General features: G+C 38.4%; 2 protein-coding genes across 6 annotated transcripts; both read right to left on the bottom strand.

Annotated features, from left to right (window-relative positions):
* Positions 1–456: 456 nt before the first annotated feature.
* Positions 457–15,113, bottom strand: arhgap31 (Rho GTPase activating protein 31). Its single transcript, XM_044221591.1, has 12 exons — positions 14,220–15,113; positions 11,093–11,195; positions 10,426–10,570; positions 8,097–8,179; positions 7,865–7,972; positions 7,486–7,628; positions 7,202–7,409; positions 6,938–7,059; positions 6,474–6,530; positions 5,671–6,315; positions 5,415–5,563; positions 457–4,897 (listed from the first exon to the last, which is right to left on the bottom strand). The coding sequence occupies exons 1-12, from the start codon at positions 14,317–14,319 to the stop codon at positions 2,837–2,839; spliced, it is 3,924 nt and encodes a 1,307-aa protein (XP_044077526.1). The 5' UTR covers positions 14,320–15,113; the 3' UTR covers positions 457–2,836.
* A 3,736-nt stretch (positions 15,114–18,849) lies between these two features.
* On the bottom strand, positions 18,850–26,665 carry b4galt4 (UDP-Gal:betaGlcNAc beta 1,4- galactosyltransferase, polypeptide 4). 5 transcript variants are annotated; one of them, XM_044221596.1, is made up of 8 exons: positions 26,454–26,627; positions 24,960–25,115; positions 24,579–24,737; positions 23,523–23,755; positions 22,648–22,835; positions 21,979–22,101; positions 21,764–21,868; positions 18,850–21,635 (listed from the first exon to the last, which is right to left on the bottom strand). In XM_044221596.1, exons 2-8 carry the CDS (start codon positions 24,982–24,984, stop codon positions 21,506–21,508), a joined length of 963 nt encoding a protein of 320 aa, XP_044077531.1. In that variant the 5' UTR covers positions 24,985–25,115; positions 26,454–26,627; the 3' UTR covers positions 18,850–21,505. The 5 variants fall into 5 exon arrangements, with proteins under 5 accessions (XP_044077531.1, XP_044077527.1, XP_044077529.1 ...); XM_044221592.1 differs by having other exon boundaries at positions 24,579–25,115; positions 26,454–26,665; XM_044221594.1 differs by having other exon boundaries at positions 24,579–25,115; positions 26,345–26,612.
* Positions 26,666–26,930: the final 265 nt, after the last annotated feature.

The following is a 26,930-nucleotide window of genomic DNA, read 5'->3' as shown; positions in this document are numbered from 1 at the left end:
ATTTGAATAGAAGGAGATGTAAGCGGAAGAACAGGTAAATGTCCGGAGGAAAATGCTTTCTGTTGTATAGTATAAAGCCTATTTCACTTGGCAAAAACACTGCAGTCATAACAAAGCTCATATTTAATGGGATACTTGGTGAAGAATCTCAGTAGTTTTCTCGTCATTCTGAATACTGTAATCTTTCATTTTAACAGGTAATTTGGAACGTGAAATGTCACCTGATACCTGTTGTTGTTGTAATGATTTTTAACCTCTGGGTAACATATACACAGGGTAGTCCAAAAATACATACATCATATATTGTCAAAGTGGAGACGTCAAGTAACATTTAACAAAACAAAAACTAATTTTTAACTGGTGAGTTGGATTTGACCAGTTTACCAGTTAGAATTTCACTGCTTGACACTGTATGTTTTAATGAGAGCCACATGTTTGCAGAACCATTGACTGGTGTGATGTTCAGAACTTTTTATTCTCATAACTTTCTTCTGTAACAAAACTCATCAAGTGTTTTATGTACATTACTTCAGGTGCCGTCATCATCTAATTAAGGCAAAACGCTCATCTCAAAATTCTGCATTCAGTTGTTTTTCCTAAGAATACAGGCGGTTCAGCCAATCATTTTCAGTATCAACAAGTATACAAAAGTTACAAGACAAATAAAAAACATTTATATCTCATTTGAATAAAACACTGTAATCATTCATCCAGTCCATCCAAACTACAGCATAAAAAAACACTGTGACCGCAATAATATCCGCATCTTTAAAAAAAGAATACACTGTAACCTCCTTTAACATCCAAACTATGTTGTGTTCATGGGCGCTCACCCCACAAATAGCACAAAAGGTAAATACATCAGATGCTGTGTTTGTAAAATGAAGAGAGAGAAAAACCTGGAGATTCCATCATATGACTTTGACTCAAAGCACCATCAAAGCCCAAACACATGAAATACAGTCAGCGTGCACACACTCAACCTCCAGTACACTTTTATAACAGATACTCTTTAGTCTTTTCTACAATGCTGGTTCTCATTATTGTCAAAAACCAAACAACAAATAAAACACAAAGCAATTACAGAAAATAAAGATACACATGAATTAAAGTACTTCTGTGGGTAAATACTATTAATTACGTTTGCAATATATTTTGATCAGAAAAAGAATTTCCTTTTAAATATTAGTTTAAAAAAATCACATTGACATCAGCTTATCACAGAGCCAATAGCAACATACAGTATATTTAAAGAGTTGCAAGTTTACTTCTTATCAGGTGTATATTAATAAAGGAATAAATAAACATATCTTAATCTACATGATCAAATTCATGGCTGTTAAACTGTTTGACAGTTTAATTGTCAGTTTTTAAGTTTACCATTTTATTTGTTGTTAACCTTTACTGTACATTTCCTGTATTCAGAGCCCTTAATGTTTGAGCATAAATTCATATCAGACATGAATATTTTTGTAAAGAAGTCACAGTCTGATACAGTATGAACTCTGACTGTTACCGGTCATTAAATTCAAATAATCCAACTATACTGTATGTCATAACAACATTGACACACATGGGATGTGTTTGTTTGTTTGTTTAACATGACTTTATTCTGATTCTTGTGGAACTGAGTGCCGTAGCAGAATCCAGTATATCGAAATATTGTAGAGACATAAGGAAAATATGAAGCCCTGAACACAAGTCATTTGTTTGTCCGAATTTCCAGTGACTCACTAGAAACCTGGTGACCTTTTTGCTTCAATGAAACCTGGAACAAAGTTATTTCAGAGAGGGAGGATGAAAAGGAACATATTTAAATATTTAAACAACTAATCCCTATGAATTAGTAAAAAAAAATTACTTAAGGTCCACTTACTAGCTTTATTGTGGAGATTTCAATCGTTTTCCTTTTGCTCAATGAGCTATCTCCATGACAACTGAATAAACTCCATCCTCTGAGAAAGACTGTGAGATGTGGTTGAAAACTCTGGGGGAAAAAAGCTAGAAAGAGGACTTTGAGTTAAAAAAAATTCTTTTGTTAAGCTACTTTTTCCAACAAATACTTCACAGCAGCTAATTTATTAGTTAACAGATTTTTTTTTAACAGTCCAAATCTCTGTGTTTGTCTGAGAGTGAGCTCTAAATTCAATTTCTCATTTTTACTGTAACTTGACATGAGCATTAAACTAAATGTCTGTCATTCATTTAGAATTAGTCACTTTTAAAAACATTTCCTTCTTTGATCTCAGTAGAGCCGAAACAATTCGATTAATAGATTAGTCGATTGACAGCAAATTAATTGCCAGCAAACAACTTTGATCATTGATTGTTTAAATACATTTTTAAGCAAAAATGCCACTGGTTCCAACTTCTCAAATGTAAATAATTGCTGTTTTTTTAACTTAATCTTTGGGTTTGGGACTGTTGTTTTGACAAAACCAGCCATTTGAAGACATCAGCTCGGGCACTGGGAAACTGTGATGAGATTTTTAAAATCTATTTTCTGATATCTTATAGACCAAACAATTAATGGACTAATCGAGAAAATAAGCAGCAGATTAATGGATAATGAAAAAAATCATTAGTTGCAGCCCTAGATCTTAGTCAAGCTTAAATGGCTTTTACATACATCATGGCGTCCTCAATTCCTTCTTAAATACTTCAGAATCTGAATTTTAACAAATCCTTCATCCCTCAAGAAATGCTTGAATCATAGCAAACAAAATGCTCCATTAGGTTATCATGTCGTCCTCCTTTCAGTTTCCACTATAAGTTTCCTTGTATACTGTATCTATTTACACACACCCAGTCTCATAGTCAGTGACTGTACCTCCAGTCACTCAATCTGCCTGTGGCTCCTGCTGTCAAATATCATCGATCTCCTCTGCGGCTGGTAGAAGCAGCTGGTTGACGTTTCCAGTCTCTGTCCACTTTTTGGAATTGTCATTTTGTTTTGAAGAGGGATCCCCTCCGGTGTCCTGAAATTCTCCGACACCTCTTTAGAAAAGACACTCCCTGCTGACGTGTCGTTCAGGCTCTTGATGGATGAAAGGAGCTTGCCGTCGTCTCCTGACGGCGGGTAGTCCATGATGGGAAAAGGAGGGCTGAGCAGGATGAGACTTTGAGGTCTCTGCCGGTTCCTGAAAGACGGCCTTTGTAAGATGTTCCCTCTGTTAGGTCTGGGACAGTCTACAAACACTTCTAGACTGGGCGCGTGTCTCCTTGTTATGACTGGCAGCTCTGGAGTAGATGTGGTCTTCACTGACTCTCCACATTTCTCAACATTTGGGTGTTTTTGGTGTTTGGGGGAAGGCTCTTTATTCTCCAGCTCCTCCTTCAGATCTGACATCGTCAGAGGAGGTGCAGCGTTGCTTTTCTCTGCGCTCATTTTAGGATATTCCTTCTCTTGTTCCTTCACTGCGTCAAAATCATTCTCATGTCTGGAGTGAGGTATCTGACTGTACTGCACCTTCGGAGGGATGACGGGCACAGCTTTGGCCTGGCATGTTTTTATCATGAAGGCTGTTCGCACCGATGACACGCTGACCGGGGCTGAATTTCGGCGTAGAGGTGCCTGCCGATCACTCAGAAACAACTCCAGCTCCGAGGGAAGCCCGTTGTTTACAGTTGCAGACGAGGTCAGTAATCCTCTCTGACAAGAGGAAAACTCTGATGAATTATGGTTTTGCTGATTAGAAATGTCTCTGATGCATCGATGCCCCAGGTCTAAATTAAGAGAATATGGCCTGTGTTTAAAAAAGCAATTTTCCTCTCTTTTCTCCGAAGCAGCTGCTTCATAAGACATCTGTCTGTAAAACCTCTGAGATGACGCTGTATTCTTCTGTTTTGTTGTGCTGCTTTTTCCTGTGTGAGGTTGTGTTGCGTTATTGCTGTTCACACTGACCCGTGTAGGTACTGACGGCAAATACATCCATTTAGTTTCTGCTTTGCTGGTGGTCTGAGGACTGTTTCCTGAGAAGCGTTCAGTGCTCTTAATGAGAGATTGTTTGTTATCATCAGCTGAAGAAATATTTCCCTCCTCTGAGCTCACAGTTTCCCCACGAGAGCTGAAGGGTGACAGCTGGTTAAACAACTCCTCCACGTCAGGTGAGTGGAGAGGACTGGTAACCCACTGCTTGGTGGAGCTAAGATCCTCCCAGGGCTCCACCAAGTCCAGCTCCTCTGAGTTTCCTCCGCATCCTTCGTCAAGGTTTGGCAGCTCCAAGGTTTTACGTCTCTCCTCCAAACACACCGACAGCCTCGGAATAACTTCCAGCTCAGGAGTCACACTCTTCTTTGCTCCATCACAGGAGACATTTTTGTCTCCTTGAGGAATTTCATGCTTTGCTGACTTTTTGTCTGACTCATCTGCTCCTGAGGAGCCTTCAGCCGTTGGAGTATCCTCTCTCGTCAAAGGATTCATAACTTTATCTGAACAGGTTTCCTTTAAAGGAAGTTGGCACTGTTTGGTGGAAGCTGGGTCGTCTTTGTTTGAGGGTGTGATTTTTTGATGCAGCTTCTTCTCTTTTTCATCCACCATGTCAGCAGGGCGGGCATTTTCGGTGTTTCCACCAACAATCACATCAAATTTTTTGTGGAGAGAAAGTAAGATGTCTGACTCTGAGGGCTGTTTCTTTGCAGAGTCTGATCCAGTAGCGACTACATGATCACTCAGAGAGGTATTTGAAGACTGCTCCCTAAATAACAAAGATAGAGACGGAGAGCTGCGGCTTCGTTTTGACTTTACATCCATTGTTAACTTCATGACCTCACAAGTGCTCCTGGAGCCAAAAACAGGTTTAAAAGTCTCATCCAGCAGGTCAATTTCAGGTTCAGTTATCTTCAGTTCTTGGTGGAGGTCAGACCACAGCGGTTTCCCAGTAGACGATCTCTTGTCCTAAGAAAGTATAAATGATGAACAAACAAAAACAGAAAAGATTTAATAGAACCAAAATGATCCCACCATTCATTGAGCCAAAGATATGAGGGTTAGAGCAGTATTCACCGGTCACCTTTCTAGAAATTTGAATAATAGGAGAGTTGGGAAAAGGAAAACTATGTCAATATAGAAAATATGGAACTGTAGGATCACGACTCAAAAAGTGGAAACAAATGTTTCCTCTCTTACTTTAAAACAGGAAAATTAGAATTCAGAATACAATGCTACTGTTTTCATCTGTAAATCCTAGTAATCTGACTTAATTTGACTTGACTTGGTTACTCATGAGACTAGTAATGAATCTGAAGACACTAACAAGTAACCAAATACTGATGCCATGTGGTCCTTCCACTTGCTGACTTGTATTTTTATCTCGACAAACTTCATTTGATGATAAAATCAACAGTCTAGAAAACTTAAGCCCTAATGAAAGATAACGGAGCAGAAGAACAACTAACTACAGTACATATTTTACCAGTTGCATAGCTATGGGCTGGTTGTGTAGTTCTTTCCCAGGAGATGGCGCTGCATCTTTGCCTTCTCTTGCATTTGCAAGGGACGGTGATTCCAGTTCAGAAATATTCATCTCTCCTTGACCTTCTTGCACCACTTCTTTGCTTGTATCTGAATAAAAAAAGTATGTTTTTTCATTACATCCTATTACACATGTATGACTTTAATATGTAACGTACCAGGCCATTTTAAAATGTGATAAAGGAAGATGTCCTCACCCTCTGGCGGGACTCTAGAGGTCGGCTCCTCTGTGTTTTTCTTCTCTGCTCCTTCCTGCTTCTTGGGTTCCAGTTGGGGGAAAGTGTTGCTTTTTCCACTGTTGCTGCTCTGTTCTGAGCTCTCTTTGCAGGGTTTCAGAGTAGCTGCTTTGTCCTTGGCGGGCCCCCGGCATGGCGTGCTGTTAGAGCTGATAACGGCTGACACGCGCAGGGGTACGGACACAGCAAAAGGCTCAGATATGTTGACGGCTCTGCGCTGATGCCTCGGCGAGGATTCCAGCGGGAAGAAGCTTCCTGGGAAGGAGGGCCGAGAGGAGCTGTTGTGGGAGGAGCCTGAGTATAACATCCTCCTGTTTTTCGGAGAGGTGGGCTTGTAGCCTCTGAGCTCATCACCTTTGAATACTTTCAGTTGCTCTGGCAGTGTTTTTTGAGGGGGTGTAGAGGCACCTGGTGACCCCTTCTGGTTCATGCTAGAGCTCCAGCCACCTGTTGCCCCGCCAGCATTGTTCCCTTTAAACTCCCATTTTTGGTCGTGTTCACTGAGGTCATAAAGCGAGTCGGATCCCAGCGTTCTGGATTTTACATCTGGGACAAAAATGCTACCGGGTCCACCAGCTGGACTGCTGTTTCCTGTTCTGTCATCATCTGTGCAGTAAAAATAGTATAAGTGATGAAGACAAAAAGGAGCTTTATAAAGGCGCAAAGACAAAGTTAGTAGTCTGTAAAATTACACTGTCACATTCATTTTACTGTGTTTGAATTACTATATCTATAGTATCTATCTCTCTAAGTTGTAGCCCCACCTGTTGGTAAGGAGCACAAGGACTCCATGCTCCTGGATGGACGGAGAGCTGCCTTTTCTGTAGAAGAAACAATAACATTATCGCACTTTGACAAAACATTTTAAATATCCGGAGGCTGTAAAAAATTAAATAAAAACACATTTTGAAATTTTCATTTGAATCATTTTATAGGCCTGAAGAGGTGATACTATGTAGTATTTTACAATAAATAAGTATCATCTCATCACCCCTTAGATTCATCTTGCAAATCCATGCTCTACTAGTTTCTATTCCTAGTTGTCCTTAAATCTTTTTCTTTATACATGATAATGTTGTAAGTGTGTCTCACTGTTGTTTGACTTGGGAAGCGAGATGTTCATGTTCACATTAGACTATCTTAGACTGCAGGAACAAAATACTTTTAGTGACCTCTCCTCTAAATTTGTGTGGTTGGTCATTGTTAACTTTCCTGTTGGACACTCTACCTGTTATCCCCGGTGCTCTTATGAACACACTGCCGTTCCGGCTCAGTTTCCCCTTCGAGTCCACAGACCGACCCAGGTTGAAGATGGACTTCCACTTCTTCGACTTCCCAGAAAACTTTCTCCTAAGAGATAAACAGGGATTATTAAGCCCAGTGCTATTCCACAGCTTGTTCTGACAGTAATAAATAAATGGTAAATACAGTGAAGCACACTGTAAATTATACTCATAATGGCTCAATAGGACTGAACCCAAATCTGTCATACTTGCTGTCTGATATGTCTATGACAGTGTGGTAGAGCGTGGCAGTGCTGGTATCAGGCAGACTGTTCTCTCGCTGACGCTCTTTATGCACAGGATGGTTTGGACTTAAGGAGCGGGCCTGGGCTTCTTCCAGGCTCATCAGTTTCATCGGCCCACACTGGCCACTGATCGGGAGTGTGGCATACTTCTCTCCACACATCAAACTCGGTCCTGGACAAGTATAATAAGTCAATTTTTTTTATGGCGAATTAGCTCAACAAATCTCTGTATTTTTTGAATGTCATACCTTCTTTGGGTTTGATTTGCACAGAATCACTGCTGAAGATCTGCTCTGTGTGGTTTAGAATAAACTCAACCACTGACTGTTGTATCCGCACCTCCTGGAAAGCCATGTCTCCATTACCACATGATGTCTCAATGTCTTTAGATCTGAGAAAAGAAGAGTTGAAAATAAGAAATGTTAAAATCTTTGAATTTCAGAAAAAAAAAGTTGTATTTATGCATATTTTCCAAGAACATCTACTGAAATTCACGAGAGTTTTCAGTTTAAATACTTTGAAGGAGCAAAAAAGTAAAAAAAAAAAAATTTTAGACTGGAAGGTATCTCTGCATTTCCTGCTGTAAAAAAAAAAGTGTTTCAAGCACATCTGTGAATCTAAACTCACCTTAATAGATTTGGAGCCCAAACCAGAGCCAGGTTTCGTGTGTGCATGTTGGTCTTTGTGCTTGAGGTGGCAAGGTGGGCCAAGTGCTTAGTAAGGTACTCCAGAGTCCTGAGGAGAGTTGACAAACACTTCTTGTCACATTTATTACAACATTATTCATAAAAGCTGTCAAACAGGACTGTCAGCTGTACAACTGTCTTTACTGCTGAGAGTGAAAAGGGCTGAAGTTCACCTGAAGTGAGGGGTCGGCAGTTCTTTGATGACCCTCTGAATGTGTAAAAGTCTCTCATGATCCCCCTGGACCGAGACCACTTCCTGCATGTCAAATAGAAATATGTCCATGTCAAAATAATTCACATCCTGGGTCGGTGAAAACAAGAGATTTGGATGCTTGATCCTTGTAGAGATCTTGCTCAATGCTCATGTTGTTGAGACGGAGTTCATTCCTTCCAAGATAACTTGGCAAGAAAGCTCTGCAATAGGGAAACTGCAGGGGTGCAAACTTGTCACTTGTTTTGAATCCAAAATAGGTCATTTCTGTGATTTGTGTAGATCTGATGAGTTTTTGAAAAAAACATTTGGGGGTGGGGGGCATTCCACGCCTTTTGAGTTGTCAAAAAAAAAAGGCAAAAAAATAAAGCTCCTGGCTTCTGTGTTTGGCACGTGCAATGCACCTGAGAAGAGTGAAGACTGAAGAGGGCCGTCTCTGGGAGGTCAGTTTTTGACTGCCCGCATGCCTTAAGAATCTCTTACAGCGTTATGATAATCTTAATTGGCTTATATGACGATATGTCAAACTCGGACTGTTAATTAGCTTGATAAGGTTGAATTGTTTTGATTTAGCAAATGCTAACGCCATCACAGTTTGGATATAACGTTAGGTGTTAATGTTATTTCCATGGAGTCTAACGTTAACTGGCGAACTTGTTATTCCAAATTCCACTTGTATAACGTTACTAACGTTAGGGCTCTGGGACTACTCATTTAACGTTACATTTTGTCGATGATTACAACATAAGTTGAGCTCCTCAGCCAAAGTGCCAACTTAACGTTAACGTTAGCCCCTGATGGTTCCATTTTCTTTATGCTAAGATAATATCAGCAAGGCTAATACTGTTATTACCACAACATACTTAAACAATTTGCTTTTGGATTTGTTTTGGAACATGAGACATGAGACAATGGTGTAGACATTTAACCTGGACCTATGTTATTTATGATGTAGTTAAACAGAAAGCTTGTTACAGTAGCCTAATTGTGTCACTTGTATCTACACCCTGTCTTTTAATGGACCAAACAGCAGTTGCAATCAGAATCAGATCAGATCAGATCAGAAATACTTTATTGATCCCTGAAGGGAAACTCTTTAAAGACGGAGCTATGGCAACTACGGCAACAGGCCTGAGCTACCCCCCATAGTTCTACGTGAGTTTTACCCTATCCTCATGCTAAAATCAACTGTAAGTACACATTTTAAAGCTGATATTTTAAAAATAAGGCCTAGGCCTCCCCTAGGGGATTCGCATCTTTGTCACCCTTTTCACCCCTGATGAGCATACCTGAACTGTGTTTTGGTGTGTTTTTTTTTTTCTTTTCATATTATGCCATGTGAGGAACTGACTTTTTGGGAGTGCTGGAGTTTTCAGGCATGAGCAGCACAAGATTTATGAATGCCAAGGTATGCAAATGGCCCGTCAAGGTACACAGAAAGCTATACAAAAAGCATGAAGCACGTCTTGCAATTTGGTATTCCTGTTCCCTTCTCTCCTGCTCCTCTATAAAGTCTCTTTCACATCCAGAAAGATCACAGCCACAAAGCTTCTCTCTGGTACTAAATGTAGAGATTGTGTCACCCCAGTTTTGGCCACACAGGTTGCCAGTTAAGTTTTGAATTGATTTTAGGATCTCATTATACTTGTTTTTGCTCTTGCTTCATTACAAATCTTAAACCCCCCCTGTGATCCAAAAGGGCCAGAAACTAAATGTTTTCATCTTGGAATAAAGCTCTTCAGTTATATAGTATCAGAACAAACTGTTATTTGCCAGAACAGCCTGAAAACAGGGTAGGCCACAAAAAGCACAAATATAAATACACACATAAAAGATCAAACAGATCATAAACATTCAGTCTCTTACAATCAGTTCTGTTGTACAGTATATGCAGGGACATCTTTTTATGATTATAAGACAGCAACACTACTACTTTTAGTAATGAAGATGATAATGATAATGAATCATGCTAAGGTAAAATTAATGTTTTTGTGTAATAATGTAATACAGAGTGTTCTTTGTTCACAGTTCAGTTGACATCTGCTAATGGTACTGTATTCTCCAGGGATACGAGATGCTGTTCAGTAGTGAGCCAGAGAGATGAGGTCACACTCATGAAAGATGATAATAAATAAGGTTTATATAGTGCTGACACAAATATACAGAGGGGCCATGTGGAATAAATACTGCTTATTGACGTCTGGCGTTGCCATTTTGTCTGTTATTAATTACTGTTTGTAAAGCATGAACAAAAACATGCAAAACTGTAAATGTGATTTGAATGTACTCACAGTGAATTTGCTGTATAGCTCATATGTGAGCAGAGGATTGGGTAGCTCCCTGAAGTACAGCTTACATAAGGAACCCACACAGTGGATGTCCTGGAGGTACACTTCCTTTGTAAGGTCAGGGCACGCCTCAGAGCTGAATTCCTGCCTGCACACACACACACACACACACACACACACACACACACACACACACTGTTAGCTGAATGCTTTGACTGTTTAACACTCATGCTAACTACAGTTGCAGTATGTGGCTTGTTAGACTGAAGTCTATCCAGTCATTGTTATGTTGTTGTGGCAAAAAAAAAAAAAACAGCAACAAAGATGCTAAACAAGCTCAATCTGAGAAAAAAAACATTATCTAAATTAAATATACCATGTCCATTTATTAAAATGAATGGGACTAACATTCGCCTAATTTTATGGGCATGATTTGAGATAATAATATTTGATTTAGCGTAGCATCAATTTTTACTGAGTAATTGGAGCTGCTCCAAACAGGATGTATACATCAGTAAGATATAGAGAGTGTGTATAGAGATGATATATTTTAAACACATGCTTCATACTGAAATCATAATCATACCACCTGATGTCTAGCATTGTCTATGGTGTGAGGTTTTTGATGCCTCAAAAGCATTACTGTAAATGAAACATGTTGCATGAGTACCTGAGACGCTGGATATTTGAGGTGACCCCCGACAGTCTGTAGATCCCGTCCACAATCCCATGCTCCTCAATAAACTCTGCACATTTCTTCAGAACCTGAGGGACTGAAGTTAAGAAATCATGTTAGTCACATACAGTTAGAGGACCTTGAACACACTTTATTTTCTCCTGTTTCAGCTCTTTTACACATGTGCACACTGGACTTGATGGTCACATTAAATCTTAAAAGCAGGAGAAGGAAACAACTGTAAAGGTAATGTTTCAGCAGCAACAATGCACATAAGGTTGACTTCATGGTATAGGGTTTGTTCCACTAGGTCTGTTTTCAATTCCTTAGGGCCGCTGATTGTAGGTGGACTTTGACAGGAAGTTAAAAATGGTTTGTTTGTTTCAGAGGAAGGTTGACACACCCAGTCCTTGTAGCTGGTATTACTTACGACATTTCCTCTAATAGAAAACGGCTTTCTGAACTACAGTACATCACCTTCTATACACAACAGTGTTTGGCTGCACTTTTAAAAAACTTAAACAGATTTAACTGTGGCTTTACAGCTAAATCACATGCTCTGATTCAGTCTGACCACAACTTCCCTTTAGCTAATACTGAAAATAGCAATTGATTGCAAAGCAGTAGACTTGGAAAAAGCTGATTCTGAGGCTGAGTGTGATGTATTTTTGATTGTATTGGGATTTATTTTTGAATGCAATTAAGATCAGCTGTCTTTTAACTAGAGTAGTGCATCTCTTTTCAGATATAAAGAATATTTTTTAATTGGATCCAATAGATTTTCATAGCGTCTCACATGTTCAGTCTCACGTGGACCAACAAATTAACTTTAACCTCTAAGCAGTGCGTGATATTAAGTAGTAATAGGTAATGAATTATGTGTCAGTGCAGGTTTAAAGAAGATACTTGATATTCACATGTGAAAATCAATAGATAACATGATGTAACTGTCTTTCACGATAAAAAATAATGCATAATAAAAACATAATTTTTTAACATCTTTTGAGTTTCAGTTCCATATGCTGCTACATTTCAAAACCTTTTGTCATTATTTTGTTTCATGATGTCCCGGTTATTCTGTTGATACTTTTGCAGACTTTTCCATTTTAACTACACTCTAATTTCCATGTCTCTTGGTGTTATGTACAAAACTGGTCATCTTGCAAATAAAATTCAACCTCCACAAAATGAAAGAATAATTTTGGCAATGGTTAATTTCTCAGTAATCACTCAGACACCAAGAGTAATTTACATTCTCATCTATTTGACTTAAATGGACTTTCAGTGACATGCCTGTGGTCAAATTGCTGGATGATTAACAACTCTGAAGCCTTCACTTAGTACCTCTCAGTCCCTCAGGAATATTTCTGCTTCTTGGCAACAAAATACAGTTTGATTTTGTACTGATTTTTAAAGACACTTTATGATAATATATGAAATGAAATCAACGCATGATGTGTGGAGAGGAAAATTTCAAGTTACAATTTGACTCAGTCTCGACAGAGTCACAGATGCAAGTGATTTGTTTCTACAGTAACGTTAAATGTTTCATTAAAAGCTGAGACTGCAGCTGCTGCTCAGTGGTTGGCCTTACAAAAACCCATAACAGCGCTGCAGTCTTTCCCTTTTTGTCAGGTTTTATAAAGATATTTTATGGTAACATTGTTGTATGCTGACTTTAAAGGTTCAGGGGCAGATTGTCTGCTGATTTAGAGAATTGCTTTTCCGAAATTATTGTAGTTTTACAATGGCAACATGACACAAATGTTACAAGCAACTTGCAGAACTACATAATCATGATTACTTTCGTCTGTGTGAGACAGGAGGTGTGAGTTTCATATCCTTTTTACGTCAAACAGAATTTGTATTGATCATTCTTCATTGCTAATTATCATTTGAGATATTTCAATGTTTAATCTTACAAACGTGAAGGTTAAAGAGTATTTCCTCTTTTTAAAGAGTTTACTTACAAATACCAAGATAGTGAGTGTGTAAGCATGCTACTTTGCATTCTTGTCACTTGTGCAAGTGGGGTAAAAAACAAAGATTCAATTCAACATAACATTGTGCTGGATTTTCTGTGCAGTCGTGATGCTAAATGGAATCTATTCCAACACTTGCTATGCAGGGAAGATGTGGGCATCAGGTACACTTTAATACCCTATAATGCTCACAGATACATTTAAAAATAAAAAGGTTTTTGATGGTCACTATATCTAAACTTAACATCTACTTTGTGTCTCTGTTAGTTTGTCAGTAGCTTCCAGTGGTATTCAGTTATTTTCATTAAAAAGCAGTAACAATGTAATGCACTAACAATCTAAAAAACACAATATGTCTGCTGGACATCCATGACAGAGGGGTACGACCCAAACCTCCTCCCTCACTTCCTGCACTGAATGCCCCGCCTTACAGAGGGTCCACTCTAACAGGTCTTCCTTAAAGTTATCCTCAACACAGCTATTCTTATGCCTCTGCACGTGGGAGATTTCTGTTCACTCTCTTTTTTTGACATATCATGGTCCTCCCAAAAAAAAGCACAGATGATGGTTGTAAGAAAAGAACAAGGCATACGATCAGAGGAATCAAAAGGGATAAAGGGATAAAAGAATACAACCCTCTCAAACAAACTACAGTTCTTCAATTCTTTTTTTTCTTGGCTCATTATTTCCTCTCATCTATAGGCAGCAGCACCGCCCAGTCTTTTGTCAGACACAAAACTACTCATAGGACCCATAGTCACCGTAGGAGATTAACACAAAAAATGTAAGAGCCACACCCAAAGTTACAAATGACCATTTAATACAGCCAATGGGTGAATGAATGGCCTTACTAAATGTAAAACACATGTATACCTACAATTCAAATATGTAACAAACTTTGAACAAAGCCTGTATTTGTTACATAAAGACACCTTTTGTCTTAATTTCACCACATAATGTGTATGTAAAAGGTTGTAATAGCAATAATAATCTAGGAAATGACTAATAAAGCTACATTTTCAGTATAAATGTTATCCTCTATGTATGAGTCAAGTAAATGATGAAAGAAATAGTTTGTAGTTTGATGGTAGCTTGTAAAGGAGTGTTATATTTCAAAGAAAGCAAAATAAAGAGTTTACCATCTTGTCCTGAATTCTGGAGATGTTCTATCAGGTCACAGCCGAACGCATTTTCACTTCCTTTCTTTTTGGACTTCTGCTTAGTCCCTTTATTCTTCATGTGGTTCCAGTTAGTAGTCCAGATGATTAAAACAAACAGATCCTTGGAAGCACAGAGATCGATCCATATGACCCACAGAAAGGTTGAGTTTGTAGGTCAAAAAGCAGCCACATAGAAATCCCAGCAATCAGCTCCCAAAAGTCTGCATCCGCTCACATTCTGACTAAACACACTGTTGGAGGCTGAGAGAAGAAGTGACGTCACATTTTGAACTTTTAAGTCCTTTAGATTGTCATTACTTCAAGTGATGATCAAAGAAAAGACATGGTGTGACCATCGCTTCGCTGGGACGTGGCAGAGCACTGCTTTATCTCTGAAGGATTTGCAGAAACAGCATTAGAATCGGTTGGTTTCCTGTTGTTTTTTTACCCCCAGCCAGTCTCTCTCTGCTCCTTTTTATCTCCTCCTCTTTTCCTTCATTCCACACAGTCTCCCCTTTTCACTGGCTTCTCTGTAGCTGAGGAAGCATACATGTATCAAGAGAGGCAAATCCCCTCAGGAAAATTAATTTTTTATCTGATTTCCACTTTGAGATTTTTCAAATATTCTATGTTTAGAGATGGACTCGTGGCAGTGGTGTGGCAGGGATTTTTGAAATGCTGAGACTGTGTAAAGGGGAGGGAAGTGAAGTGAGGGGAGGAGAACAGCTGACTTCTGTTTCTCTCCTGGTTTAGGAATTACTGACCTCTTTTATCCATTTTTTTTTCATGTCCACACTCAGAGCTAACGGGAAAGCTGCTCTCTGCCTTCCTGAATGCTCCCAATGTATACAATTTCCTGTGCAAAGAGCCCGGGCTCGAAAACAAAAACAGACGGGTTCTGAAGGAAGAGGGAAGTGGGAGGTGACTGAAGTGAGGGCCTGAAGGGCACAGATGGGAAATGGGGGGAGATTGGAGGGGTTGGGGTGAGGAGATGGACGACACACATGGTTCTCGTTACTAACTGCTATGCATTTCATGTTTTTCTCTTTCAGACTGGACTGCAACTTTATCGCAAAGACATAATCAATGAATGCATTAAATGTATAGCATTGATGTTAATCTTGCAAAGCAAATTTGTTTTCAACCAGTGCTCCAAGTATGTTTGCTACTTTCTGTCTTGAGTAAATGTAATCCAATTACATCCCTGCATTCCCCCAGTGAAAGATCATGAAAAAAGACTCCCTGGGTAGTGATGATATGTTCCTCATATTTGTAGCCTTTTAACAGTTTCACATGGAAAATTACAGATCCTAAAACCCAAATTCCATAAATTGAGGTCTTTTACAGCTGTAAAATATTGAACTTTCCCTGAGGGGATATTTTAACACCTAATCACTGCTTGCAGTGTATCTATCCCTGTTGGACCACTCTCAAACCACCACTGACCGCAGTGGATACATTTTTTTAATAAAAATTTGACACAAGAACTGAAGGCAGAAAAGCTGTGCAATGAGATAACTTCTGTTATGAATTGGCGCTATATAAATAAAATTTAACTGAATTGAAATTGAACTGAATTTGCTGATTAAGCACTGCATCCATCCATCTGCTCTACCTGCTTATTCCTATTCAAGACAATGGGGGAGCCTATCCCAGCATACAATGGCTCAAAGGAAACACGACTGATAACACACACACAGTTTTCAGTTCACCTGACCTGCATGACTTTGAACTGTGGGAGAAAACTGGAGAACTCAGAGGAAACTTGCACAAACTCCACATAGAAAGCACCCTGGACCTTCTTACTGTACAAAGTACCACTGAGCTGCTGGGCTGCCCTGATATACTGCAATGAAATAATTTGACACTGTCACACATGATTTTAACCAATTAAAAAAACTGCTAACTTTCCATCTAATAGTTATATCTTTTAAGAACATGTGTGAACTCAAACCAATAAATTTGGACACATAGATTAAGTCTGGATTTTATATTTAATCTAAAACAGAAAAGCATTGCTCTTCCATAAATTATTGCTTATTTACTTTTGCAAATAAAGATATGAACATCCCACTGGTGAATTCTTACACTCTACACTCATACAAGGCATACTGTATTTGCAAGCAGGAACAATACAGTACAAATTGTAGGCACCACTGGCATTCTTTAACATATCTGAATGGACTAGTTTGTAGAGTAGATCGTAGTGTTCTGACTCGCAGAGCTGATATTTTTATGCTAAAAGTGTTTCGTGAATGTCACATGTGAGCTAAATGACCGGGCCTGGCCTCCACAAGACAAAGCTTTCTTTCTGCACCATAGGAAGAGGAGATGACATCATTCTGTCCATACAAAGCCTCAGACATCCCGCTCTTTCTTTGCACTGGTAAAAAAAAAAAAAAAATGTAAAAAAAAATTGGTCTATGCTGAGAAGACATTTCATTGTATCTGAAGAATAAGGGGTTATTCTTGTCCTTACTTTTAGTACATGTCCTTCATGTCCTCAGAGATGCAATGTCTTAGTGGATCTGCAGCATAATTTAGCTTCTGCCTGAGAGTGGAAATGAGGGAAACAGACAAAATATTCCTTATATATAAAATGTTGTTGATTTGAAAGTGAAGATAACACATTTTTTAAAGTTCGTTACTCACTGAGCAGGACTAATAAATCTAATCTGATCTAATCTAATCAATATTTGTGAACATGAACGATGCTACCCCAAGATGGAAATCAGACAGAATGTAATGTAGAGTTAAAATGTAAAATTTAAAGAAAGTAAATCCAGCATTAACTGATGGATAATGCGCAGCTACACTACCAGCACATCAGTAATAATAAATCAGGTGGAAGTGGATTTCCTCCTGTTCTGGTAACTGCCTCATGTTTACTTGGTTGCACAAAAACATATGGAATCAAATGTTATACCCGACAACATTCCACAGCACAGGTGCTGGTGTTTCCCTGGCTTTAACTGTACACATGCACACAGACTTGTCATGACTTCCTGTTTCACTTTGATAAAAATACTTCAACAAATGCAGACGGGGGACAAATTAAAGTAAAAACCTGAATAAGAGTGGAGAAACATATCCAATGCAGATGCTTCCATGCACCAGGGCACACTGAATGGTTTAGAGAGTATGAAAATTATGTGAATAAAATGCTACGGCCTTTACAGTCACCAGATCTCAACCCAGTTTCACATCTATGGAAGATTTTGTACTAACGTGTAAGCCAACGCTCTCTCCCACCATCTCCATAACACCAAATTATATAATATAAACTTTAATCTTCAAATCTATTTAGTGATGTCTCTGACTATCTCTGATACTACAGATCCTTTTGTTATGTCTGGCTGTTTGTTCTGCTGTACTCAGGTCTCTCTTGCAAAAGAGATCTTGGTCTTAATGAGATGACCTGATTAAATAAAGGTTGTATATATAAATGAGGGAATATCTTGTGGAGGAACGGTGTTCATTCCTCCAATAGAGTTCCACAGACTTGGTAAGGAGCACTGAAGCTGTTCTGGAGGCTCATGGTGGCCTGACTCCATACTAAGACACTTCATGTTGGTTTGTGTATGTTCAAGCCTCAAAGAGCCAGCCGAAATCTTGAGAGAAAGTTCTGGGTTGGCATTGTGACACTACACATAATGTGGTGACTGTGCGACTCCAAATAAATAAAACTGAACCATTAAGGCAGGAAAACATGGTAAAAACTAAACTGCAAAATGGATTCCACTTCCAGGAGCTGATTTGATTGAACAAGTAATGTACGGTGTTAAACATAATCAAGTCCTCCTACGCTCTCTACAACTGCACCACCTCTGAAACTGGCAGCATACATAGCCTGGAGAATAAAATACATAGTAACTCATTAATTATACAAATCACAGCTTCTTTTTTTTCTTGAGGCCAAAAAAGTGTTCCATCAGGAAAAGACTTGTCTGATTTGTCATTTATATATTTTTTTTCAAAATCTGCTTTCTTCAGCTCACATCTGTTGTTTTTCCTTCATATGGTTCATGATTGTGCTGTGTGGGACATCTTCCCACATTTCAACCAAAATCAGGTTATCATGATGCATTAAAGCTACTGTTGCGCAAATTGCCTGGCAATTAAAGCAATCTTTCGGTATTTAACAAGGACAAGAGACCTCAGTCAAGATGTTTTTCCAATAGTGGATATTGTGCTCTCAAGGACCCCCTCTGGTCAGATTCATGCACTGCAGGCTGTTGCCATCTTGGTGTGACTGTGACTGTTATATGCAACATACTACCATCCTACAGTAACATCAATTCCATAAAATATTAGTATTACAGTGAATTACTTATAGAATTCTAAATAAGCAGGGATAAGTTTTTTAGAGGGGGTTTGTTTTATCCTGAAACCATCCATAAGAAGGGAGCAAGTGGAGCAGGTGGTCAGGATTTGGTCATGACTTTCCAGATCAAGAGGTGTCCAGGAGAGTGCCCCTGCGAAGAGCACAGGGCCAATGCACGTAAGGCTCCTGACAATGTGCGTCACATGTGGTTTGAATTTGCATTGTCAAATGAGGATGTGAACATTAAAACAAGCTCCAAGCACCTGGGCATATTATAGAATAAAATAAAATAAAAAATACAATCTTTTATTGCACCAATTAGTACCACCAATATATCCAAAACATTAGATATAGAACCAATTGTCACAACAAAAGCAAGCTACATTCCCTCAAAGATCATAAGAATTGAAGTCTCCCAATTATAGTATTTATTGCAAACAAGTAGCCCTCACTGATATTTTGCACTCATGATTGACACAAAGAACACTTTAGCATTCAGGAGAAACCAAAATTGTGGTGCCAAGACTGTAGATTCATAAAACCATATACACATATAACCATATATAACCATGATGTGTGTTCTCCCATCAACATGAAAAATCAATCCAAAACAACATACAAAATGAATCTACCAAATGACATTCTCATATGGCATCACTTTGAATTTCATACAATGATTTATATATTAAAAAAATAATAATAATTCAGTTTGATGCTACACTATTACCACATATTTTTTCGGTTTTAATCATATTACAAAATCTTTTTCAGAAATTGTAGTTTAACTTGTGCACTTACAATATTTTTACATGTAAGTTTTCAACCCACAGTAGAAAAATAACCCCATGACATTCATTCAGGAGTGGAGATGTGACCATGAAACAAACAGACGATCAGGACACCAACAACCTAGAAAAACTGTTATGAAAATGAATATATAAAGAGGAGTGGCTCAAGTAAACTGTAGCCATGTTTGTCATTACAGTTAGTAATATTGCTCAGTCTTGAAAGAAGTCGGATTTGCTGGTCAGATAAAGACAAAACATATTGTACTCATAACATACCAGCAGCTAAACTACCTTCAATAAATACATTAAAAGGTGGGGTATGTGATTCTAATCCAATACATGTCTTTTGGTCAAATTCAGCAAAAATCTCCTCACAGTCCGCAAGCTGTCTAGTGTTTGTACACAGCCCTGGCTCTGTAAATGGGAGCCATGATTTGTGTGTCAGGTAACGTTAAATGACTTGCCCACGGACATTCAGCTTACTTTCTAGTTTGCCAAGATATGCTGCTGTTGTGATGTTAGCTATAACAGCAGGAGAGTTGTGAGTATCGCTGTCTGGAGCTGGTGTGTTGGCTCTGGGAAACCGTCTCGTCCTCTCTGGCTGTTAGCTTCACAGGAGCAACTGTAGGGACAGTTTGCTAACTCACAGCCTAGCTAACGTTACATTACTTGCTGTGTCGGTCGCTCTATATTATGGTATTTGTCATGGTGTTGGATTTTTCCAGAATCGCATACCCCACCTTAAATTAAAATAAAATCATTTATGTAACAAATTTGATATGAGTGCATGAGACACATATTTCTAAGCAGCATGCAATGATCAATGCATAAGTATGCACATTTTTTTTGATTTTTCTCTTCACATACGATAATAGTAAAAAAAAGTTATATTAATGGTCTCAAAAGACTACAATTATAATTTTAAAAATGTTAAAAGGTAATGAATAAGAAACCACCACCCATTAATTCCTGCTTAAAAAACAAGCATGTAAGGCCTTATTAAAAAAACATTATTCATCCAAATATGGTCACGGTTCTCAAGTTCTGTAAATAAAGCCTAGTTGGCCCAAGGCAAAGATACCAAAGGTAACTATTTTTGTTAATCCGTGTCTAGAAAAAGCCTAAATAAATCCACTGTGCTGTAAAACAATACAACATGACTAGAGTCATAGTCTAAGAGGGATGATTACTTTTTTAGTTACTGTGATAGGATGCTTTAGAAAAACTGATAAAAGTATATCAAGGCTCTGTTGCTGTTAATATGTTTTGATTTTCTGCCATCTAGCAGTCAAAAATCAATTAACGCAGCTTTAATGCACATTACTGATGACCATAATGAACTGATCCAATGTTCACTTTACATCTGTGCATCAGATCCAAGCAGCCTTGAATCAAATCTAAACATTAACTTAGTCTTATAGGCTCTGCACACCTACAAAGGAAATCTCAGTTGTCTGGCTGATTAGACATCTGCTCAGGTCTCTGGGCGGAGCTATGCAGGGAAACGTGAGGTCACTACATGCTATGTACTAGTATTAAAGGGGCAAATTGTCCTGCCTTAACAGAAGCAACAAATCTAGCATGAGCGTGAGGGAGATATCTATCAATCAATCAATCACAGTCTGTACCTCCCAGACAGTTCTGAGACAAGGTCTAATTAGGCAACATATGTGACAACACCTGTGGCTGTAGGGGCTTTAGAAAGTCAATGCATCCACAGAATGAAGCACACAAAATACACATTGTACACACATGTATATAAAATATCAGCATGTTTTATGCTGTAATATTTCATGCATAATAATGCATATGCATAAATAAATTGAAGTCTGACAGCTGTATGTTTTAGCAATACAATTAAAATACCAGGAATATTTACCAGCTAACTTCTTTATTTGGCCAAAGCCAATCATTACTTGACAGGAAAAAAACACCCTGTTTAATTTATTTATTTTTTGCAGGCTGGTCACAATATGAAGGCAGCATGATATGCAAAATGTGCAAAGGTGTAGTTGCCAGCTGAGCTTAATTTTAATATGTAAACTAAAAACAATGTGCATTTTGTGTGCTTAATATGGTGTCTTGTACACATACTGTATACAATATATCATGAAATATTTTCACAGCAGGGCTTGCTGTTTGAAATCTAAACTCTATGGCTTACCAATGTCCACAGTAACATTCACATAAAGAGGCATCCTCTCTACTGACAAAGTCTTATATAAGCAGCTGTTGAGTCCATCCTTTCTCCATACCTGCGGTGTTCGTCCTAACAACCTCATCCTGGGAAGCAAAAAAAAATTAATTGAAGAGATTAAATTTGCTGCACAAATCAGGATACATACATTTAATTGGCTTATAATATGCTGAAACAAGCAGAACACATTATCCCTATCTATACATGTACTGACCTGTCTTTGTTTATTTCATTGCCACTGTCCCGTTTGTGAAACACCATGGTATAGCGAGCTACATCAGCGGGTGGCCGTACAATCTTCATTTTCTGCAGCTCAACCCTGCACGAGACAGCAGACCCACATGTGGAATATATACCACATGTCCACCAGACGTGATAAAAAGAAACGCTAATGATCTCGAATACTGTTTTCACTTGTTTCTGTCTCACCTGATGCGAAGGTCATCATCCTCTCCGCCCCAACCCCAGTAAGTGTTAGAGAATCCATTCACTTGAAGAAACTGGTCTTTGGTCATAGCTGTGACTCCTCCAAAGTAGCCTTTGTAACGCAGCCTGAGAGTGGAAGAATATGAAGAAAGTTTTTTGTTTAAAAGATTATATCAGGGCTTTCAAGATAACATCAAGCCTGAGGAGACAGCCATCCGTTAATTAGGGTTCAAACCGCGAAGCGGTAGAACCCTATTGAGTTTGTGCCAGTTTATCATTATTATTATTATTATTATTTGTCTTATGCCACAGCTCAAATTGCTGTGAGCTGGAAACACGAAACTTGGCCCAATAACTGGAAATTATGTGCAAAGGCTTCCACAGAAATTTGAGCACAATCGGCCACATGGTGGCACTGTAATAAAGGCCGAATGGTGGAACTTGAAGTGCGCAATGCAGGCTTTGTGATGATGGAACAAGTGTGTGACTTTGATGGTTGCTGCCTGCAACTTTAATTTTTGGCCAATCGAGCTGCTTCCTTCCGTTGAGTGAAAAAAAAAAAAGGTATTGCTGCCTGCGGCTATATTACTGTGTTGCTTTTTCACAAAGGTAATATAAAGTTTAACTACTGACTCATGACTCACAAGAATTTACTCTTAGTCATATACTTACTTGTATCCTGTGGCATTCCGGCCAACCACCAAGTGTTTTGGCTGCTTGTCACAGACATATAAATTGTGATCATTTTCAGGAACCAGGTCCACATCATGGAAGATGAAGCACTCCCAACTGTAGTCCTTCAGTGCCTCCAAATACCCGACATTCAGTAACTTGGCACGGTTAAAAGTTGCATCACCAGCCTTTAAAACAAAGAAAACACACTGATAAATGTCCTTTATCAGTGTAAATGTCTGTGTTTTTCTATTGTATCTCATTATGCTTTATGCATTGGGAAAAAAATGAAAGATTTTTAATAGTGAGTCTCCACTAGGGATTAACTGATTAGAGAAAACCATTGAGCAACTAGCCAATTGTTTGTTTTCCTTGTAAGTTTTATGTTTTACCTGCTTGAAATGTTGTCATTAGAAAAAATACTATAAAGGAATGCAATAAAGTCACACATTTATTTACATAATATTTCTTCACTTAAAGTTGCTCTATTTTTCACAGAGTAAGCTCCTTATTTGCAGTCGCATCACATTTAGTCATACTCACATTTTTTTTTCTTTTTGATTGACAGGACATTACCGGGACGGACAATCACAGTTTTCAGAAAATTTGCTGATATACAATGAGTATATCTCATTAGTATACATGTAAAATGGTTACAAGTGTGAGCTTGAATTACAACTACTTAAACTAAATAAGTTACTAATACTAATAACGATATAAAACGATAAAAAATCTAAAAAACAATTCTTACAACTACAGTGTAGTTCCCTGATATGATAAATCAATACTCAGTTCTACAAGCATGAACTCAACACATCAATTGATTTTATATGAAAACTGTGTGACATAAAACTGTGCATGGTGTGGAACAATACCTGCTGGATGACATAAATGGCGTAGTGTAGCTGCTGCCGCTGCAGAAAGGGGTGCAGGTGGTGCAAGAGGTAGAGGAGGTGTCTCTCTCTGTTGCGATGAGGGATGAGGATCGCTACGCTCTGCCTCGCTGTACAGTCTGAGGGCTCATACTCGCCTTCAGTCACCCCTTTGTTGTCACTCTCCACATCCTTCAGTTTCAGAGAGGATTCGAAGGACAACTTCACAGCTCCATCTGTAGAAGTTAACAAATTCAACCAATTATCTGAGTCTTAAGTGCTAGTGATCATTCTGTTATATGTGATTCATAACACAGTAAACAGATTAAGCCACAAGCAAAATGTCTTTGCTGAATAAACAATTTAAAACATTTTTGCAACTGTGCCATTTAAAACTATTTCTTTGGCTCCCTTGTTGAACCTGTACAGCAGACAACATATAGCACCTACAAATGCAATTCACAAGTATTTCAAGATTATAATGTTGATAAACAGTGGGGGGAAGAAATCCCTCAATTGTAGGTTCATAAAAGACAATTACAAAAAATACGTTGTACTTACGAGTCAAAATCCTTTGCACAAAAAACAATAGCCAACATTAAACAACAAATTTAAAAATTAAAGAATAGGTTTACCAGTTATAAATCCTATTATGTTATAACTTTTTAAATGTTGTTTCTCATTATCAACCATTACCTTAGTTTTGAGAAACTGACCACTCCGCTGTTGCCACCAGTGTTCAAGGTGACTCATTAATGATTGGCATAAACCTGTGTCTGGTTGATTACATTGCAGTTAACTTATCTACTCTACCATTCTTTCTTCTACACTGGCATGTATTCAGTGTAAAGCTTGAGAACTTACAAAAAGAAATATAAAAGAAAATACAAACAATTCTTATTTAGCAAGCAGGCACCATAAGCAGAAAGATTTCATTTACTTTTGAGAAGATGACTATTTTTCTTTTAATAAGCCAAAATCTTAAACCCAGTTAAATCAAAATAACATATACACAGTAAGTTTGTCACCTCTTTAACCTGCACTATTATGTATACTTACGTAGCAATGGTGACTCCTGAAGGCATTCAACTTTTGGTGGTGGAGTATTTAAGTTAACCGGTGCTGCTGTCCAGGAGTTGAGTTTATCCCTCAGGCTGTCTCTTTTGACAAGAGTTTGTGTTGTGACGGAGGAAATCTGAACCGATTTCACTGTTACGCCTGAAAAAGTTGAGATCCATGCCAGCACTGAGAGCAAGAGAAGGAGCAGTACAAAATACTTCCCCCTCCGCAAAATCTTGCACACAGGCAAACAGATGCCCATGGCTGTGTGACTGTGCTGACGTGAAATAGTAAAAGCTGTAGATGCTGTTAGTTATAGTTAAAGGTATTTCCTCTTTCCTCCATTTCAGAAAAAATACTGACAGTCACAGTTTCACTAACCAGTCATCCCATGGCGATGAAACATGCTGGTGAACTTTACAGTAAATCAATTATATGATCTCTGCGAAGTAGGAAAACTTATTGGTGAAACTCCATCACTGAACCCTCAAAATCCAGTTTCAGGAAGTGAGACCAAAAACTTGAGTTCTCAGACAACTGTAAATTGATTTGGAGAGAAAAGATGTTACTGCAAAGAATGGGCATATCTGCATCATAATCACTCTAATACTACCACGTCTGTTCATGCAAAACTACACCCTGACAGGGCAGGTTCTAGTTTTAAAGAGACATCGCCATTCGATTTCATACGAAAACAAAAAAAAACACCCAATGAGATGTTAGAAAACAAACCAAGACACCAGTTAAGTGTCTTTACTTCGGGTTTTTCTTTTCTTTACTTTTGTGTTCAGAGACATTTATTCTCTTACATACTATATTATGTTACATCTGAAAGAGCTTCCTGAATGGTAATTTTACACCCTGTAACTATACACCTGTCCTTTTCCTTGTCCCTTGACAAAGTGTAGTATCACATTGCACAGCTGTTTTATCTCCCCTTTCTCCTCACTTATAATTTATCAAATATCCAACGATTATTTTAATTCTTGATTAATCTGTCGATTATTTAATTGACTGATCGATTAATCATTGGTCTAAAACTGCCAGTAAATAATGAAAAATGTCAACTTTAACTGATCAGCATATCGAAACCAAGATTGTCAGTTTACAATGACGAAACAACATCAAAATTGTTGGCCATTAATTTTCTTTCGATCGATTAATAGGCTAATCGTTTCAACACTATAACAAATAGGCTAACGTTACAACAAATATAAATACATATATATAAATCGGAGAACTGTGAACATGAACCATGCATTTCATGACGTTAACTCTGCGGGCAGTTATAACGCTTTGCATTATAACGTTAGCTAAAACGTACGTAGCGTTACGAGCAACAAGCAAACACACATATCCCAGCGTTAAGCTAGTGACGTTATTTCCATTTTAGTTCATGTCAAGTCTTGGCTGTTGTCTCTACCAGGAAAACTTATTAAAGAGTAAAACTTTGACTTTTTTGGTAGCTACTTTCTCACAACGTCTCCGTCACCGTGTGTTGACTTTTGGGGAGTGACAGTGACAAGCTAACGTTGGCTAGCTTGGAGACACCATTTTCTCTAACTAGGCAGGCCACTACCTTTAAAATCGCTGACAGCTCCTTCTTCTCCTGATTACTGTCCATGTTTTATGGCAGTAAAAGCTCAAATTTGTTCCGCGAACTGGCTACAACGTTAGCTGTACCCAGATAAACTGTACTTGTGGAGTTAACGTTAGCTAGCTGACAAATGAAGACGTAAAATGCTCTAAGTTAAATATTAACATACCAGTCGCACACGGTGGAGCCCAAACACAGTAACGTTACAACCTTAAGACCGAGTACTGTCCTTTCCTGATATAGAGGTAACAGTTAATGAGTTGGTTGGCGCATCTTACCTTTGACACAAACTAACGTTATTCCAGGGGGTCAACGACCACAGTTTGTCAAGTATACATAAATACGCAACACTTTTGCTGGATGTATTTCATACTAAAAGCTTTCGCAATGAACAGCGGGCTTTTGGAAAATGCATAAGATAAAACAGTAAAAAAAAAAAAAAAAAAAAAAAAAAAAACTATTCCTCCCATCAACTCGCGTGACTTCTTCTTCTCCAGTTGAGTTTGATGGCGGTTGGCATCCATAAGTGTGCATTACCGCCAACTGCTGGATTGTAACAGCTTCACAGTGTAAAGTATTTACAGTGTCCACCCAAAGTGCTCCCATGACATTAGTCCATTCTATAACCCGGACCCAGTTGTCTGAGTTGGTGCAACTTCTTCCCTCAGTGTAACATCTAGATCCTCTCCAGATATGTCCACAACATTCAAGAACCTTCTTGCAGCGTCCAGCACCATCTTAATCCTTTCCGACTT

This window comes from Siniperca chuatsi, linkage group LG14, assembly GCF_020085105.1.
Source record: "Siniperca chuatsi isolate FFG_IHB_CAS linkage group LG14, ASM2008510v1, whole genome shotgun sequence".
Classification (NCBI taxonomy): Eukaryota; Metazoa; Chordata; class Actinopteri; order Centrarchiformes; family Sinipercidae; genus Siniperca; species Siniperca chuatsi.
Note: the sequence above shows the minus strand (reverse complement) of the source record. Positions and strands in the feature narration are given on the sequence as shown.

Bases quoted from the DNA above. Each gene is read 5' to 3' on its own strand.
- arhgap31 (XM_044221591.1), bottom strand. From the start codon at position 14,319: ATGAAGAATAAAGGGACTAAGCAGAAGTCCAAAAAGAAAGGAAGTGAA. The intron at 7,410-7,485 runs GTATGACATTCA...ATACTTGTCCAG, and splicing joins GCAAATCAAACCCAAAGAAG to GACCGAGTTTGATGTGTGGA. The intron at 6,316-6,473 runs GTGGGGCTACAA...TTTACTGCACAG, and splicing joins CTTGTGCTCCTTACCAACAG to ATGATGACAGAACAGGAAAC.
- b4galt4 (XM_044221592.1), bottom strand. From the start codon at position 24,840: ATGGGCATCTGTTTGCCTGTGTGCAAGATTTTGCGGAGGGGGAAGTAT. The intron at 22,836-23,522 runs GTATTGTTCCAC...TTTGTTTTAAAG, and splicing joins CCATTTATGTCATCCAGCAG to GCTGGTGATGCAACTTTTAA. The intron at 21,636-21,763 runs GTCAGTACATGT...TTTGCTTCCCAG, and splicing joins AATGAAATAAACAAAGACAG to GATGAGGTTGTTAGGACGAA.